The 18,633-nt window shown below is 48.7% G+C and overlaps 2 protein-coding genes across 15 annotated transcripts in view; one reads left to right on the top strand and one right to left on the bottom strand.

The window, feature by feature from the left end:
- RUSC2 (RUN and SH3 domain containing 2) overlaps positions 1-5,570 on the top strand; it is a 71,753-nt gene extending 66,183 nt beyond the window's left edge. For 9 of the 10 annotated variants that reach the window (XM_028834235.2, XM_077965032.1, XM_015117344.3 and 6 more), the window contains 8 exons: positions 75-215; positions 1,609-1,685; positions 1,892-2,066; positions 2,157-2,262; positions 2,921-2,967; positions 3,718-4,540; positions 4,633-4,770; positions 4,855-5,570. In XM_028834235.2, the coding sequence (XP_028690068.1) occupies positions 75-215; positions 1,609-1,685; positions 1,892-2,066; positions 2,157-2,262; positions 2,921-2,967; positions 3,718-4,540; positions 4,633-4,770; positions 4,855-5,056 (1,709 nt within the window). In that variant the 3' untranslated portion in view covers positions 5,057-5,570. 10 annotated transcript variants of the gene reach the window in all.
- On the bottom strand, positions 5,508-7,629 carry CIMIP2B (ciliary microtubule inner protein 2B). 5 transcript variants are annotated; one of them, XM_001085649.5, is made up of 6 exons: positions 7,423-7,629; positions 6,823-7,046; positions 6,529-6,737; positions 6,294-6,342; positions 6,023-6,220; positions 5,508-5,758 (listed from the first exon to the last, which is right to left on the bottom strand). In XM_001085649.5, exons 1-6 carry the CDS (start codon positions 7,482-7,484, stop codon positions 5,670-5,672), a joined length of 831 nt encoding a protein of 276 aa, XP_001085649.2. In that variant the 5' UTR covers positions 7,485-7,629; the 3' UTR covers positions 5,508-5,669. The 5 variants fall into 5 exon arrangements, with proteins under 5 accessions (XP_001085649.2, XP_077822078.1, XP_028690916.1 ...); XM_077965952.1 differs by having other exon boundaries at positions 6,023-6,152; XM_028835083.2 differs by having other exon boundaries at positions 5,542-5,758; positions 6,023-6,152; positions 6,294-6,357; positions 6,503-6,737.
- Positions 7,630-18,633: the final 11,004 nt, after the last annotated feature.

The following is an 18,633-nucleotide window of genomic DNA, read 5'->3' as shown; positions in this document are numbered from 1 at the left end:
AGTACAAGGCACTGAACTGGGCTGGAACTCCTGCACCGAGAGTTGCTCAGGATTGACTTTTCTCTTCTTTCCAGGCCAAGCATTGAAGCCGTTTCCACTGACCTGCCCTGACTTCCAGGACCCCTTTTCCTTGACGGAGAAGCCTCCAGCTGAGTTTTGTCTGTCCCCAGATGGCAGCTCAGAGGCCATTTCCATTGACCTGCTTCAGAAAAAAGGTGCATATAACCCCCAGCTCAGGCCAGGGACTCTGCTGTCACTACCTCCTCACACTTGCCCTACTACCTAGCCAGTCTTAAATCTCTACGTGCTGGCTGGGCCCGGTGGCTCAAGCCTGTAATCACAGCACTTTGGGAGGCCAAGGCAGGTGGATCATGAGGTCAGGAGTTCGAGACCAGCCTGGCCAACATGGTGAAACCCCATCTCTACTAAAAATACAAAAAAAATTTGCTGGGCGTGGTGGTGGGTGCCTGTAATCCCAGCTACTCGGGAGGCTGAGGCAGGAGAATCATTTGAACCCAGGAGGTGGAGGTTGCAGTGAGCTGAGATCACACCATTGTACTCCAGCCTGGGCAACAGAAGTGAAAACTCCATTTCAAAAAAAAACAAACAAACAAATCTCCAGGCTCTAGGGTCGGAGGAGAAAGCTGTATATCATGAGTGCATATGACTGAGCAAGGGTCATTCATCAGACGCTTTCGGAGTCGGGCTCCAGTCCCTTCCTGCAGTGAGCAAAGTCTCATGAGGAGGCTTCCATGTCATCAAAAAATGCCTCAGTGCTCTTGGAGGGGCAGGTGAAGGTACTAGAGGGCCTGGCAGCTTGGGTAAGCGTGTTGGTGACATCTAGTAAGATGAAGACTGACAAGACCCACTCTAAGAACATTTTTAGGGAGATGGAGAGAACTGAGCATAATTGTGGGCTGAAGATGAGCCTGTGAAGAGAGCTTAAGTTCCCTGCAAAGGCAGAAGGGGAGAATCAGAGCTCAGGGAGAAAGAACCCGGGCAAGAAGGGAAACAGCCACCTTCCTCCAGGACATGAAGGGGATGCAAGTGGGCAGGGGAGTGAGGGGTGTACATATGAGATTGTTACGAATTTTGGAGGCAGAGGGAAGTTAAAAGAGTTTATAACTAGGGGCCCCTGTTCTCTGAAGCAGAACCAAGGGCTTGAGAGGAGTGGTGTCGATTTCACATGGCAACTTGAGGGTATGGCAGGGAGTGCTGACAAAGCACGTATCAAAGAATCGCCCTTGTCTGGCACTGGTGTGAGGGACTTGGGTTTTCTTCAGGTCAGTGGCCTGGTTTCTCAGAGTGGAGAAAACTGATAGTTGGCCTGAGCCAGGATTGGAATAAGAGGACTGAGAGGTGAGGACATTGGGAGGCTTGACAATGGCATCATTGAGGTGGCTCCAGGCTGGGAAGTAGACAGGAAGAGCTTAAGAACTGGGTAGAACCAGAAAAGGGCCAGGCCTGAATGTTCTGATGAGACCCACATGCAGGTGTGGAGACTGAGTAAGTGTGGGAGCCCTTTCCCACCCCCGCTGAAGTTTCAGCCCCAGCTGAGTTGGCTAAGGACTTGCTCAGGGACCTGTCACATCACATTCTTCCTTGCAGGGCTGGTAAAAGCTGTTAACACCGCTGTGGACCTCATTGTGGCCCATTTTGGCACAAGCCGGGATCCCGGGGTGAAGGTAGGCGAGGAAATGTGAAGAGCTGAGCTCTGCCTGCACGCCCTTACCTGTCCTGCGCTACCACCTTCCCTTGCTGTCTTGCATTTAGAGCCCAGGGTTGGGTACTTAGGAATGGGGATGGCAAGAGGGGAACCATGAGGGCCTGCCATGAGAGGACCACGGTCAGGCCTGAGGCAGTTTACTGCACTTCCCTACCACACCTACAGGCAAAGCTGGGAAACAGTTCTGTGAGCCCCAATGTGGGCCACCTGGTTCTGAAGTACTTGTGCCCTGCTGTCCGCGCTGTGCTGGAGGATGGGCTCAAGGCCTTTGTACTGGACGTCATCATCGGGCAGCGTAAGAACATGCCATGGAGTGTGGTTGAGGCTTCCACACAGCTAGGTAGGTGCTGGGTGCCAAGACGGGGACCCGGGGCTGAATTTAGGGTTCCAGAAATTGGTCATGTGACCTGCAACCCTGGCTTCCTCCCAGGCCCATCCACCAAGGTCCTGCATGGCCTCTACAACAAAGTCAGCCAATTCCCAGAGCTCACCAGTCATACCATGCGCTTCAACGCCTTCATCCTCGGCCTGCTCAAGTGAGTGCACAGAGCGGCAAGATCCCCTAAACAACTTGCTCTGCCCCCGACCCCCGGGCTCTGCCTGTGCCAAGGAACCAACTCCCTGGACAGACAGAAAGGGTGGATCTGGAGGGTCCTCCCAGTCTGCTATGACCTCTCAGTAAGTCACTGCCTTCCCACTGTGCCCATGACTCTGACACTGGTCACCAGCGTGGGCTGCTTTTACAAATCTGTAATCTGACTTATTCGGAAATTAGTTGGGTTTCTTAATTTCTCTGGACCTTGTAAACCCTGATCCTCTCCATTCCAGCACCACTTCCAAATCCTGCTTGACCCTAAGTCCACCTTGGGACCCACATCCTAGTAACATGCTTTCTCAGGTATGGGCCCAGGCCATCTCCTTTGGCCCTGAGCTGCCTGTACTTTCACACAGTAGCCACCTTGATTTCTTAGGTCTACTGCAGGCTGACTTCACTCCAGGGGGAAGCAATTGGCTTGTAAATCACATGTCCATCTCCCTCCACACATCCCCACTGACTCTCTGGAATTAGGTGAAATGAATCGTGCCATGGAAGGGTGCGTTCACCTATTCTTCCTGTGCCTGGCCCCCTGGATCTGTCTCCTTATCTGGCTGTATTCACACAAGACTCAACTGTCTTCACCTGTCTCCCTACAGCATCCGGTCCCTGGAGTTCTGGTTTAATCACCTCTATAACCATGAAGGTAATGCCCAGAACCCTGCAGGTCAAACTCAATGGGTCAGAATTCAGAGGCACAAAAGAGGAAGGAAGAGCTCTTTTCATTGCTGGAGGTGGGGAGGGGGACGACACAAGCGTTCATCCTCAGAGCCTCAGGCTTCCACCCAAGGCCTTCCCCAGCCTCTGCTTGAGTTAAAACCTTGGGCCAGGCACGGTGGCTCAGGCCTGTAATCCCAGCACTTTGGGAGGCCGAGGCAGGTGGATCACCTGAAGTCAAGAGTTCGAGATCAGCCTGGGCAACATGGTGAAACCCCATCTCTACTAAAAATACAAAAATTAGCTGGCTGTGGTGGCACATGCCTGTAGTCCCAGCTACTCAGGAGGCTGAGGCACGAGAATTGCTTGAACCTGAGAGGCAGAGGTTGCAGTGAGCCGAGATCACACCATTGCACTGCAGCTTGGGCAGAGTGAGACTCAGTCTCAAAAACAAAACAAAAAACCTTGGAGCCAGCAGGATACTCCAGCAATCTGGGAGTCAGGGTAGCCAGGAATCCCAGCATCTCACTCCTCTAAACTCAGGGCCACCGCCTGGGGTTGGAGGGTTTAGGCACTGCACAGCTGTGGGTGGCAGCGTTTACACTTAGTACATGCAAGTTGACTGGTGCACAGCCTGCGCCGCTGTCTGCCACAGCTCTGCCCAGGCTGTCTTTCAAAGTCCCACTTGGGCCAGGCTCTGCTTCTCTGTGTGGATCAGTCCCTCTCTCTTTTCCCCTAGACATCATCCAGACCCACTACCAGCCCTGGGGCTTCCTGAGTGCAGCTCATACCGTGTGTCCCAGCCTCTTTGAGGAGCTGCTGCTGCTGCTACAGCCCCTGGCCCTGCTGCCCTTCAGCCTCGACTTGCTATTCCAGCACCGGCTGCTGCAAAGTGGGCAGCAGCAGCGGCAGCACAAGGAACTGCTGCGGGTGTCCCAGGACCTGCTGCTGTCTGCCCACTCCACGCTGCAGCTGGCCCGGGCCCGGGGCCAGGAGGGCCCTGGAGACATGGACAGGGCAGCCCAAGGGGAGCGGGTGAAGGGCGTGGGTGCCTCAGAAGGTGGAGAAGAGGAAGAGGAAGAAGAAGAGACAGAAGAGGTGGCAGAGGCAGCCGGGGGCTCAGGGCGTGGCAGGTGGGCCCGAGGTGGGCAGGCCGGCTGGTGGTACCAGCTCATGCAGAGCTCCCAGGTCTACATTGATGGCTCCACTGAGGGTTCCAGGTTCCCTCGTGGTAGCAGCAATAGCAGCAGTGAGAAAAAGAAAGGGGCAGGAGGTGGGGGGCCTCCCCAGGCTCCACCACCCCGAGAGGGAGTAGTGGAGGGGGCTGAGGCCTGCCCTGCCTCTGAGGAGGCCCTGGGCCGGGAAAGGGGCTGGCCCTTCTGGATGGGGAGCCCCCCTGACTCTGTGCTGGCTGAGCTGAGGCGCAGTCGGGAGAGGGAAGGGCCTGCTGCCCCACCAGCAGAAAATGAGGAAGGGGCCTCAGAGCCTTCACCTGGAGGCATCAAGTGGGGACACCTCTTTGGCTCCCGAAAAGCCCAGCGGGAGGCCCGGCCCACAAACAGGTGAGAGCCTGCCCATGGTAGGGATGGAGGGAGTAGGGAGCCTGCTGTAAGCCAGAGCATGGGCAGAGCCTGAGTCCAGCTGCTGTCCCTAGGCTCCCCTCGGACTGGCTGAGCCTGGACAAGTCCATGTTCCAACTAGTGGCACAGACAGTGGGTGCCCGCCGGGAGCCAGAGCCCAAGGAGAGCCTGCAGGAGCCACACTCTCCAGCCCTGCCCTCCAGTCCTCCATGGTGAGCCTGGGGAAATGGAAGGGCTGAGGGACTGCAGTTGGCTTTTGATGGGGTTTCTCTGACCTCCATGTGCTGTTTCCCCAGTGAGGTGCAGGCACTGTGCCACCACCTGGCCACCGGCCCTGGACAGCTGAGCTTCCACAAAGGAGACATCCTACGAGTGCTGGGGCAAGCTGGAGGAGACTGGCTGCGCTGCAGCCGTGGCCCTGACTCTGGCCTGGTGCCCCTGGCCTACGTGACATTGACCCCAACTCCAAGTCCAACCCCTGGAAGCAGCCAAAACTGAGGCCCTGTGCATGCTGGTGGCCTCAGGGACCCTCATAACCCCTAGACTCAGAGCCTGAGAGCCCTTCCCAAGCCATTGGCTTGGCTGCAGAGTAGACTGAGAGCTGGGGCCATGTATCCCTGTGCTGGCACCTGCTCCCTGTGCTCAGTATTAATTACGCCCCCTTAACTGCCCCAGTGGCCTCGTCCAGACCTCCACCCAGGAAAGGAGGGACAGGACGCAGCACTGGGCTGCCAGGATTTCCCTGGCCCGTCTGGGTCAACCTTTCCATGGGTGAAGACAAGCAAGTCCCCCTGGAGGCAGGTGGCCTAGAAAGCCATCTACAGGGTTCCCTAGGCCAGGTGGAGATGAGGATGGGTAACAGTATTGGGGCCAGATCCCTAAGCCCCCCAGCTGTAAATAGGCTATGGCCAGTGCCTGGTCATCAGAAGAGGGAGGAGGAGCCCAGACGTCTGTTTATGTATTTATTTATTTATTTATTATACCTATTAATAAAAAAGGTGCTCAGCCTCCAGACCATTTTCTCTTTATGCTCCTCCCAACCCACCTTTCTCCCTTCCAAAAGGATGGCTGGGATAGGATGAAAAGGGAAGGGAACTTGATATCCAGGGGCCTAAGCCAAGAGCTGCTTGTGGAAGGTGCTGAGGCCCAGAGCATCATGGGTGAGATGGCCAAATGTGTGGCCAAACTGGAACTTATACCCTGTGTGGCCAAGAGAGTGTCATGTGTAGCCAGTGGCATGGCAAAGCCATTTAATTCTCAGCCAGTTGGCTAGACCTCCAAACGACCCTCTAAAATCTGAACTCCTCACTGGGTAGCTACCTCAGTTTCCTTTTCTGCCTAATGATAAAGCTGAACCACATGATCTGAGCCCTCCCATATCTATTAGTTCCAACCCCCACAAACCACCCCACCCCCATACCCAAACATTCCAGTCCCCAAAGCCTGCCTGGGGGCTCTTCTCACCTGGCACATAGCCCCCATAGTTAGGTAAAAGACCCAGGTTCTGAGGGTATGTCCTGGGAAGTGGGGGGAGATATTTGGGGTCCTTCTGGGCACTGCCTGGTAAGTGCTTCTGCCCAGATTCCTGCAGTGCCTGGTTGCTGAGCACAGGAAAGCTGGAGCCGAAGAGGAAGCGGGCGCGGGGCACACAGCCAGTGAAGCCTGGGGATGGGGACACTGAGCCAAGGCATCCTGGGGCCTCCCCACGCCTCTGATCCTAACCCCCAGCTCTCACCTGACATGAACTTGCGAGGATCCCTGTCATCCATGGAGTAGGGAGAAGCCTGTGAGAGAAGCCCCTGTGCTCTCACACAATCTCCCAGGGAGGCGGAGCTGACAGTCAAGCGCACATCCCCTGAACCCACAGCCACACTACTCATGGCTGCCCCCACCATCCCCACCACTGCCCGACACACAGTAAGGCCCCCACTCCCACCCCTCCACACTCCCCACCAGCTTCTTGGTCTCACTTGTTCCACCACCTCCAGTGCTGGCTGCTCCTCCAGCTGCCCCTCTGGCTCTGGTACCTGGTCCTTCTCTGTGTCCTTTCTTCCCTTGGCCTCCTTTGGCAGCTCTTCACTCCCTTGCTTTCCATGCAAGTGAGTAAAGTCACTCAGAGCCTCGGCCCAGACCTGGCTGCAGTTCTTGGCAAAGATGAACTGTGCCCGGGGTACAAAACCTGGGCATGCGGGGACAAGGAAGACTCATTAGTGTTTGGAACACGTGCTCCTGGGAGGGGCACCTGGGCATACCTGTGTACAAACCTGTGTACCCAGGGATCATGCTGGAGCTGAGCCTTTTATGCCCATGCCTGAGAGGTAGGCTCTCCCTGGGAACCTCAGGAGATCTTGGAGGCCGAATGGGAGGCAGAAGTGTGCGGTGGACAGGGGGCCAGGCTAGCCCAGGAGGGTCTCGAAGTAGCTGACCAGTCACCTGCCCATAGGTCTGGCCCATGCTGAACCGAAGTAGTGGGCAGTGTCCAGTGTACCTGCAGCACAGACTCACCCACTCACCAGAATCGTCCTGCCCCGCCATCCCCAGAGGCAGAAGCAGAGACCTCTGGAGCCCTGGTCTTTCTGGACTCAGCAGTGTATACATTTGGAGCAGGCATTTCTAAGTTCTCTGCCTGGGCTTTCGACCATTCCTCTCTGCTGTTACCCTGTTCCCATGGAGAGAACACAAAGCTTCGGGGCAGATCTGGGGTCTCACTCGTCCCTTGCTTCTCGTTTTCCATCCAACACCATAGAGACCTCAGCCTCCCGAACCAACCTGTCCGCTTGGCCCCACGCTCTAAGCAGCTTAATTCCTCCACCTTATACCCCTACTCCCAGCAGCAAGTGGGGAGTTCTGGGTGGGAGTCTTACCCCGGGATATAATGAGCATTCTGAGGGTTGAGCCCTGGTATGAAGGTGCTGGCCACAGCCATGGAGAGCCAGGCAGTTCCTTTTGTTTGCCTTTGAGCCAAGGCTCTGGTCTGTGTGTACCGTGTCCAGGGCTATGGGGCTAGAGGAAGGAGGCGGGGCTAAGGGAGGAGAGAAGGGAGGGGGCACTCGTGTGAGGACAGCCAGGGCCAAGGCCGGCAGAACTGTAGAGCAGAGGCTAGCAGGTCTGTCTGTCCAGCACAAAGGTGGTCCTGCCTCGTGGGGCAGGGCCGGAACCGAAGGAAGCCCTGAGGTGGGAGGTGTGAGGTGAGGGAGCAGAAACCATTTGGGCCACTGAGCTCTGTCTCAGTGACTTCCTTCCTTCCTGAGCGCCTGCGTGAGATGTGGACACTGCACTCTTCGTGAGTCTGGGACCTTGAGAAAGAGGGTCTCTAAGGGAAGCCAGGGCCCAGAGAGGAGGTGAAAGAGGACAGGTGATAGGGGAAAAAAAGGAACCTAGACACCTCTAAAGAGTAACATCGTTTATTTTCACTAATTTAACAAGAGTGGCTTACTGAATACCTGCTATAATCAGAGTCATCCATTCAACAAATGAGCCAGGCTCTGCGAGGCTCCGGCCACGGTGGCCGAGTGTGCACTCCATGGGAGCCAGAAAAGCTGCTGGGGGTTGAGGGAAGGAAACAGGATAAAGTTGTTGTAGGGGTGGGCGGTAAGACTACGGGGCAAGTTAGAATTTGTTTAAAAAAGAAAAAAAAAGATTCCGATTCTAAGAGAAGAAAAAGCACAGACCAGGAAGATGAGATCTCAGAGGAGGGGGAAACATGATTAAAACCCAACTCTGGGCCGGGTGCAGCTGCACTCACAGTGTTGGGTCTGAGGTTGGGTCAGGGCCAGGCTGAGGGCTCAGGGCCCACGTTTGAGGCAGAGCTCTGCTCCTCTCCACCTCCAGTGACCATGCCTGCGCTGCCCAAGGACGGCACTGACACCCCAGGGGAATTGCACAAAAGCACTGGGCCCCAAGGCACACATTTCATGTTCCTCACTGTTCTGCCAAGGACGGCCTTAGAATGTGTCATTTAGAGTTGTGGGGACTTAGAGTGAGGGTGGGAGCTGAGGGGCAAGCCTGGAATAGCAGCAGCGTGTCAAGCTTAACAGCCAGACTTGGGATTCTGTGACAGACACTATCACAGCTTATACCTAATTCCTGACCCCCATCTCCTTTCTTCTGAGGAGCCAGAAACTTCATCAGGGAGGCTTGGAGAGCCAGCCTGGAGGAATGAGCTGGATTAGTCTAAGCGTGGTCCCATGATCCTTCCTCCATGACTGCTTAGGCACGGGCTTCTGGCATTCTGGATAATATGAGGGGAAATCTGCTGGGGCAGGGGAGCGTCCTGGGAAAAGTTTCTTTGTTCTTAAAGAAAAGGTTCACATCAAATTAGAGCAAGTGAGAGAGACAGAGATGCACCAGACAAAACGATGTCCATTCCTACTCCTAGACTTTTGGGGGACGTGAGGCTGGAACGCTGGCAGGCATGTGGAAGGCTTGTGGAAAGCTAACCTGGAGACAAGTCCTGGGCACATCAAGGATGGATGGTGGAGGAGAAAGGCCAGGGTCCTGAGGGTAATGTAGAGCCATGGAATTAACCAGCCTTTTTATGTGAAATAGTAAATTTCATATTAAGGCCACTTTAAGTTTTCTTTCACTTAGAGCCAAAGGCATCATAGCTTTAAAAAACAAAACAGTCAGGCACGGTGGCTCACACCCTTAATCCCAGCACTTTGGGAAGCCGAGGTGGGAGGATCGCAAGGTCAGGAGTTTGAGACCAGCCTGGCCAACACAGTGAAAACCCATCTCTACTAAAATACAAAAATTAGCCAGGCATGGTGGTGGGCACCTGTAGTCCCAGCTACTCAGGAGGTTGAGGCAGGAGAGTCACATGAATCCAGGAGATGGAGCTTGCAGTGAGCTGAGATCACACACTGCACTCCAGCCCGGGTGACAGAGTGAGACTCCATCTCAAAACAAAAGGAAACAAAAAACACCACTAGATCAAATCCTAGCTTCACCAGAGATATGGACTTTGTCCAAATTCATCTCATTGAGCCTCAGTTTTCTCATCTGTAAAATGGAAAAACTAATGTTACCATCTCATAGAGTAGGATATCAGCTAGCTGAGATGATACATAATGAGCAATGACCCCAGCGTCCAGCTTACAGTAAGCGCTAACTAAATAGCAGTTCATGGTTAGCATTTGGCAGGAATGGGAGGAAGGAAAAGAGCTGGGAGCACAGATATTAGAGATTCAGGGGAAAGAGTTCATAAAATTGAAAAAGGAAAAGGTTTGAATGGAAGTTGGGGTATACATTAGGATGTAGGGACTAGAACACATTCTGCAGAAAAGACCATGGCGGTTAGAATCCAGGTATGAGTTAAAACATAAGTTAGGAAACATATTAGGATTAGTCTTAGGTTTATGGCTTATGAAGAAACAGCCCTATCCCCTTGGTAGAATGGCCTGTTACTATGATTGTTTCCATCTGAATAAAGAGTATTTCTAGATCCCTGAAGGGTGTTATCTGAGAAAGGAGTGACAGGGCCAGCTGAGGCACCACAGGAATGCTTGCTGCCTCTGTGCCTCCTTCCAGGAACAGGCATCACAGTAACACGACCACAACTTGCTCTGATGGGAGCTGCCACACCCAGTGGCCAGTGCTGGATGTGGCAGTGGAGAGAAATATTTAACTGGAGATTATGAAGGTCCATTAAGGAACACCAGGACAGCGCCCCACTCCGTCCACACAGCCTGCTGGGTCCCCACAATGGCAGCCTACAGCTTTCTGTTCTGCCTTTGATTCTGACCAGGAATTGCTATACAACTTCACACAGATCCCAAATCAATCACTTGATTGTATGTCAACCCTAGGCAAGCATAAATCCCCTCTGCAAAGATGAATAAAAAGAAAATCATAGGACCTTTGAAAAAATTCCTGAAATCAACAGTCCACCAAAATTGAAACAAGAATTGAAAAGAATAAACTCCAAAATATTACATGCAACACAAAACCTTTTTTAGTTTAAAAAATACATGCAGAAGCATAAAACTGCATAAAAGGAAAGCAAGGGAACGATAAACATGGGTTTCAAATGCTCACCTCAGATGGTGGGAAACAAAAGGGGTGGGAAAGGGGGAACCACATAGTTAGATGTATGTTACTGTCAAAGTTTCAGTTTTTGTTTGGGATGGTGTTTTCAAAAATACTTATAATGGGCTGGGTGTGGTGGCTTATGCCTGTAATCCCAACACTTGGGGAGGCTGAGGTGGGTGGATTACTTGAAGTCAGGAATTCAAGACCAGCCTGGCCAATATGGCAAAACCCCATCTCTACTAAACATACAAAAATTAACCGGATGTAGTGGCATGCACCTGTAATCCCAGCTACTTGGGAGGCTGAGGCAGGAGAATCACTTAAACCAGGAGACAGAGGTTGCAGTGAGCCGAGATCGCGCCACTGCACTCCAGCCTGGGTGACAGAGCATGACTCTGTATCAAAAAAAAAAAAAAACTTATAATGCATACATTATAATATAATAAAGTATGAACTAATGATGAGAATGTGTCAAACCAAAGATTATGATGATTGAAATCTATGCTTTTGAGGTCCAAAGAGGTGTGGTGGAGGGAATCCAAGTAGAAATGACAAGGAATTGTGGTATTTGGAGGGATCAAAGGAAAGGAAATGGCCTGGTCTCTATTCTACCTTTTTCTTTCTTTCTTTGAGATAGGGTCTCACTCTATCACCTAAGCTGGAGTGCAGTGGCATGATCTCAGCTCAATGCAACCTTCACTTCCTGGGCTCAAGTGATCCTCCCACCTCAGCCTCTAGAGTAGCTGGGACTACAGGTGCATGCCACCACACCCAGCTAGTTTTTGTATTTTTTTTTTTTTTTAATAGAGATGGGGTTTCACCATGTCCAAGCTGGTCTTGAACTCCTGGGATAAAGCGATCCGCCCTCCTCAGCCTCCCAAAGTGCTGGAATTACAGGCGTGAGCCTGGCCTGGATTTTTTATGTATATAACATTCTTCAAATCCACAACGATCAATATCCATTTATTCAGCCTACTTATTAAATATTTCTACTAGACAGTTGCCTTATAGATCAATACAGACAATGCCTGACCTCAGTAATTGAACCACTTTAAAGAAGAGACAGAGGTACAGAGAAAGGCAGAATAAAATAAATACCACAATGAAGATTTAAACAAAAACAACTGACCTTATAATAGGCCATGAAGAAAAATCTCAAAAATTCCAAGAAGCACAAATAAACCACATTTCCTCACACAAACAAAATTTTAAAATAGGCTAAACCAACAAAAACCTAACATTTAGACATTTAAAAATACTCCCTTGAGCTAGGCTTGGTGGTGCATTCCTGTAATCCCAGCTGCTTGGGAAGCTGAGGTGGGAGGATGGCTTGAGCCCAGAAATCTGAAGCTGTAGGGTGGCGCTATGATCACACACCTGTGAATAGCCACTGCACTCCAGCCCAGGCAACATAGCGAGAGCCTGTCTCTTAAAGAAATAAAAATTAAAAACAAACAAACAAAAAAAAAACACCTTAACCCTTGGGGCAAAGAAAAAAATTCAGTTATACACGATCCTTTAAAAATAAATGAGAATTCAATCAAAGATGAATTCAGAGGCAATTTTTAGCCTCAAACACATACTGGCCTCATGATTAAGAATATAGGCTTGATCTGGCAGGGCACAGTGGCTCAAGCCTACAATCCCAGCAGTTTGGGAGGCCGAGGCAGGCGGATCACGAGGTCAGATCAAGCCCATCCTGGCTAGCACGGTGAAACCCCATCTCTACTAAAAATATAAAAAATTAGCCGGGCATGGTGGCAGGCACCTGTAGTCCCAGCTACTCGGGAGGCTGAGGCAGGAGAATGGCATGAACCTGGAAGGCGGAGCTTGCAGTGAGCCGAGATCGCACCACTGCACTCCAGCCTGGGTGACACAGTGAGACTCCGTCTCAAAAAATAAACAAATAAATAAATAATTTTTAAAAAATGAATATAGGCTTGATCCTGGCTCCATCACTTATGAGCTGTACAACCTTGGGCAAGTTAGCAAACCTCTCTGTATCTCTTTTCCCTCCTCTATAAAATGAGAATGCTAATAGTGTAAGGATTAACTTAAATGGTACAATAAAGCATAATAGTTGCTGCCACCTGATAAACTGTCAATATCATTACTAACAAATGTTCTACTGGGAGCTGCTCTAAGAAACAATTGTCTACTTTGGCTGGTCCAAGTAAAAGGAGAGAGCCAAGAATGGAAGGAAGAGAGGATATCTTAAGGATGGATAGATTTCCGGGGTATCCAAGGAAGGAACTGTACAGCCTGCCATATAGCTAGGCCTCATGGAACTGGAATTGAGAACTTGAAAGTGAACAGGAGCTGAGGCAGCTATTTTCACTCTCACCCTGGGGCCACATGCTTCTCTCTGCACATCTGCTCAACTCTGTCTGTCTCTGTCTCTCTCGCTCCCTTTTCCAAATGGATTTGTCACTATTCCTTTCTACTCCCTCATAACTCTGGTATGCATGTGTTCATCAGGAAATCTCTACACCCCACATCCCCCATCATCTCTACAATAGTGATTTCTTAAGCAGAGTGTGCTGCAGAATTACCCAGAGTTTCTATATCAAACCTATAGAAAAGTTGCAAGACAAATGTAACTTTTACCTAGACTTACCAGTTGTTCACATTTTGCAACTCAGAAGTATAGTCTCCCATGCATCCCAGAAGGAAGGAGAAACAGACACAGGTGAGCATCGTCATCCGGACCTCACTCATCTCTCTCAGCCTGGCCTCACTGCAGACGAAGAGGCCACCAGGCAGCTCGGGAGGGAGGGAGGGCGGGCACGTGTGCAGACCATGATGGCTTCGGCAGGACAGGCTGCAGACAGACTAGCCAGGCAAACGAGTCTAAAAGCAACTAGCCAGCTAACTAAATTAACTAGCTAATAACTAAGCAGTCAATTCAAGAAGCTAGAAAAAGAAGAACATCATGAAGTTAACAAATACAGGAACATGAAACTGATAGAAACCAATAAATCAGAAAACAGAAAAACGATTGAACTGTTATAAGAGCTGTTTAAAACAACAACAAAATAAACAAACCGCTGGCAAAGTTAGCCAAGGGAAAGACTATAAAACTCCCCTAATGGATTGAGGAAGTGGCTAAAAACAGGCACACGGGAATTTGTGGGGTTTGTGTCTCACTCTGTCACCAGGCTGGAGTGCAATGGTGCAATCTCGGCTCACTGCAACCTCCGCCTTCCTGGTTCATGCAATTCTCCTGCCTCAGCCTCCCAAGTAGCTGGGACTACAGGCGTGCACCACCACACCCAGCTAACTTTTGTGGTTTTAGTAGAGACGGGGTTTCACTATGTTGGCCAAGATGGTCTCAATCTCTTGACCTCGTGATCCGCCTGACTTGGCCTCCCAAAGTGCTGGGATTACAGGTGTGAGCCACCGTGCCCAGCCAGGAATTCATATTTTAATTACAAAAGAATACTAAGTGAAACTCTATATAATTAAACTAGAAAATGTCAATAAGATTGAATATTGTCTTGGAAAATATAAATTGAAATCAACTCAAAATGATGGAGCATCTGAATAAAATAACAATAGAAAGAATTGGGCCAGGTGCAGTGACTCACATCTGTAATTCCAGCATTTTCGGAGGCCAAGGTGGGAGGACTGCTTGAGCCCGCAAGTTCTAGACCAGCCTGGGCAACATAGTAAGACCTCAACTCTACAAAAAATTTTAAAAATTCAGCCAGGCATGGTGGCATGTAGTCCCAGCTACTTGGGATGCTGAGGTGGGAAAATCACCTCAGCCCAGATAGCTGAGGCTGCAGTGAGCCAAGATTGCATCACTGCACTCTAGTCTGCGTGACAGAGTAAGCCCCTGTCTCAAAAAGAAAAAGAAAGAATGGAAAAAGTGGTCAAGTAGATGCCCGTACCAAAAGACCCCTACTCCACTTGATTTATAAAATTAGCAAGAACTTAATTCAAAACAACAAATTCAATACCTAACAAACCTCACACAAGTTCTACAGATAAAAAAAATTCCACCAAACAAAACATCAAACTAGCAACAGCAAAAAAAAGCAGGATGCTTACTATCACTGTCTTCTTTCCTCCAATTTATAGCAGATGCCAACAAAGGATCCCAGTCCCCTTTCTGAGATCTTCTAAGATCCTACAAGACAGCATGTTTTCAGTGATTTCTGCCAAAGGTTCAGATGAGGGGAGTGGGGGCAAATGTTCTGCTCTTAATCACCCTTGAATTGACTGACAGCTCAATAAGGGCAGAAACCATGTCTGTCTATCTTGTTCATGATTATATCCTCAGCATCAAGCACAAGTGTCTGGCACACAGTATGAACTACACAAGTCTAGTAATACTGTAAAAGAATAATATACATTAAGACTAGTAGAGCCAGGTGTGGTAGCTCATGCCCGTAATCTTAGCACTTTGGGAGGCCAAGGCAGGAGGATCACTTGAGCCCAGGAATTTGAGACCAGCCTGGGCAACACAGTGAGACCTCATCTCTACTAAAAATAAAAAATTAGCCAGACGTGGTGGTGCATTCCTGTAGTTCCAGGTCCTCAGGGGGCTGACTGAGGTGGGAGGATTGCTTGAGCCCAAGAGGTAAAAGCTGCAGTGAGCCATGATTGTGCCACTGCACTCCAGTTTGGGCAACAGAGCGAGACTCTAAAAAAAAAAAAAAAAAAAAAGACTAGTAGGATTTATTCCAGACCTACCACAGTGATTAAACTAGAAAATCTCTTAGTGCAATTAACATGATAAACCAAAGGATATAAAAGCCATTTGATCACCCTGGCAGATATTGGAAAGGTATTTTATAAAACTAAACATCCACTTGTGATTCTTCTTAAAAAGGACTTTCAGTAAACCAGGAATATAAACATGATAAAGAATATTTGAAATGAATAGCCAATATCAAACTACATCCAGAAACACGAGAGCCAGGACTGGGAAATAAATCTTATCTGTTGTACCAAATCAAATCGGCTATAGTCACTTATGGGAATGTCACTGGGGAGCTTCTGAAATAGGGTCATAGCTTAGCAGGAAAAGGTACTAAGAAGGATTAACTATGTTTGCCATGGTCATAAGATGAATGTTAGCATGTTGGATTCATAGTCCTTCACTTTATAAAAGTCAGAACCAAGACAAGAATGCTCATTATCACCTTTACTATTCAAAGTTATTATAGACAATGCATAAAACAAAAATAACTAATAAGAACCATAAATATCAGAAAGAAAGAAAAGAATTATCATTGGCCTAACTACAAAATCCTGAGAAGCAACTGAAGCACAATGAGAACTAATAAGAGTACTGTATGCGCATCATCACTCGCCATGGGAGAAATGCAAATGAAAACCACAATGAGATACCATCTCACACCAGTTAGAATGGCACTCAATAAAAAAATCAGGAAACAACAGGTGCTGGAGAGGATGTGGAGAAATAGGAACACTTTTACACTGTTGGTGGGACTGTAAATTAGTTCAACCATTATGGAAAACAGTGTAGCAATTCCTCAAGGATCTAGAACTAGAAATACCATTTGACCTAGCCATTCCACTACTGGGGATATACCCAAAGGATTATAAGTCATGCTGCTACAAAGACACATGCACACGTATGTTTACTGGGGCACTATTCACAATAGCAAAGACTTGGAATCAACCCAAATGTCCATCAGTGACAGACTGGATTAAGAAAATGTGGCACATATACACCATGGAATACTATGCAGCCATAAAAAAGGATGAGTTCATGTCCTTTGTAGGGACGTGGATGCAGCTAGAAACCATCATTCTCAGCAAACTATCGCAAGAACAGAAAACCAAATACCGCATGTTCTCACTCACAGGTGGGAACTGAACAAGGAGATCACCTGGACACAGGAAGGGGAGCATCACACACCGGGTCCTATTGTGGGGAGCAGGTAGGGGGAGGGATAGCATTAGGAGATATACCTAATGTAAATGACGAGTTAATGGGTGCAGCACACCAACATGGCACATGTATACATGTGTAACAAACCTGCACATTGTGCACATGTACCCTAGAACTTAAATTAAAAAAAAAGAAGAAGAAAAAAAGAGTACTGTAAGATGCTTATTACTTGAAAAGTATATTCAAATATCAATAGCTTTATTAGGCAGCATTACCAGTTAGAGGACACATTGGAGGACTCCCACTTCCAGCATTATGGCAGAATAGTTCTGAAGATTAACTGTAGCAATCAACTATACACTACACAGGTCACGTGAGGCGTTGCAGCTCTCACAAAGAAAGCAGTCTTCAAGAACATACCTTCCCCTCAAAAATAACAACACAAAACCAAAAACAATAAAATGTAAGGCCGGGCATAGTGGCTCACGCATGTAATCCCAGCACCTTGGAAAGCAAAGGCAGGCAGAACATTTGAGGTCAGGAGTTCAAGACCAGCCTGGCCAACATGGTGAAACTGGGAAACCCTGTCTCTACTAAAAATGCAAAAATTAGCTGGGGGTGGTGGCACATGTCTATAATCTCAGCTACTGGGGAGGGTGACGCAGGAGAACTGCGTGAACCTGGGAGGCGGAAGTTGCAGTGAGCCGAAACCATGCCACTGCACTCCAGCCTGGGTGACAGAGTGAGACACTGTCTCAAAGGGAAAAAAAAAAAAAGGTCAAACTCATGGAAGCAGAACAGAATGGCCATTACCAGAAGCTATGGAGAGACAGAAAGGGGGAGGTATTCGTCAAAGGGTACAAAGTTTTGGTTATGCAAGAGGAGTAGGTCCTAGACATCTACTGTACAACATCATGCCTATAGTTAATAATATTGTATTATTATAAAATTTGTTTTGTTTTGTTTTGTTTTGAGACGGAGTCTCGCTCTGTCGCCCAGGCTGGAGTGCAGTGGCCGGATCTCAGCTCGCTGCAAGCTCCGCCTCCCGGGTTTACGCCATTCTCCTGCCTCAGCCTCCAGAGTAGCTGGGACTACAGATGCCCGCCACCTCGCCCGGCTAGTTTTTTGTATTTTTTAGTAGAGACGGGGTTTCACCTTGTTAGCCAGGATGGTCTCGATCTCCTGACCTCGTGATCCACCCGTCTCGGCCTCCCAAAGTGCTGGGATTACAGGCTTGAGCCACCGCGCCCGGCTTATTTTTTTTAATTATATTGAAAAATGTATACCTAAAAATTTGCTAACAGGGCAGATTTTTTTTTCCATTATGCTCTTCTAAGATACTAACAAACCAAAAGATGGTAGATCTTATATTAAATGTTCTTATCACTAAATAAATTGGGCAGCAGGAAACTTTTGGAGATGATGGATATGTTTACGGCATTGATTACAGTGCTGGTTTCTATACTTACCTCCAAGTTCAAGCTGTATACACTAAATATGTATTGTAAGTCCTCAGTATTGTCAATAGGTTCTTGGAAATTGCAACTTTCAATGAAATGATGTATACCAAACCAATTTTACCGTACATTAGGAAAGCATGCAAACTCCACATAGACAGTGGTCCTGGCCTGAATCAACTTTTTTTTTTTGCCCTGGCCTGTAATCCCAGTACTTTGGGAGGCTGAAGTGGAAGGATCACTTGAGCCCAGGAGTTCAAGACTAACCTAGGCAAGATGGGGAGACCCCGTATCTACAAAAATAAAAAATAAAATTTAAAAAATTCATTTAATTAAAATTAATTATCTGGGCTAATTAGCGGGGAAAGGTGGTACACAACTGTAGTCCCAGCTACTCAGGAGGCTGAGGTGGGAGGACCGTTTGAGCCCAGGAGTCTAAGGCTGTAGTGAGCTATGATCACACCACCACATTCCAGTCGGGGTGACAGAAACCCTGTCTCTGTAAAAATAAAAAGTTAAAAAAATTATAAAAATAGAATTTTTTTTCTATCAATATTATAAAGAAACAACAGTGAGTGAAACATTATTTGAGAACCTGCTATACAACTTTTTGTATGTCAATAGAGTGATTTTTAAAAAAGGGAAATAATCAGAGGCCAAAAACTAGGCAAAGGACAGAAGGCACTTTTGGCGTAATGGCCTTTGCCAAGCCACATGAACTT

The sequence above is a fragment of the Macaca mulatta genome, chromosome 15 (assembly GCF_049350105.2).
Source record: "Macaca mulatta isolate MMU2019108-1 chromosome 15, T2T-MMU8v2.0, whole genome shotgun sequence".
Taxonomy (NCBI): Eukaryota; Metazoa; Chordata; class Mammalia; order Primates; family Cercopithecidae; genus Macaca; species Macaca mulatta.
This window is presented reverse-complemented; position numbering and strand designations above follow the sequence as displayed.

Coding starts and splice junctions, on each gene's coding strand:
- CIMIP2B (XM_077965950.1), bottom strand. CDS start 7,484: ATGGCTGTGGCCAGCACCTTCATACCAGGGCTCAACCCTCAGAATGCT. Junction 7,047..7,422: donor AATGCTCATTATATCCCGGG/GTAAGACTCCCA, acceptor TCTGTGCTGCAG/GTACACTGGACACTGCCCAC. Junction 6,738..6,822: donor CATGATCCCTGGGTACACAG/GTTTGTACACAG, acceptor CCGCATGCCCAG/GTTTTGTACCCCGGGCACAG.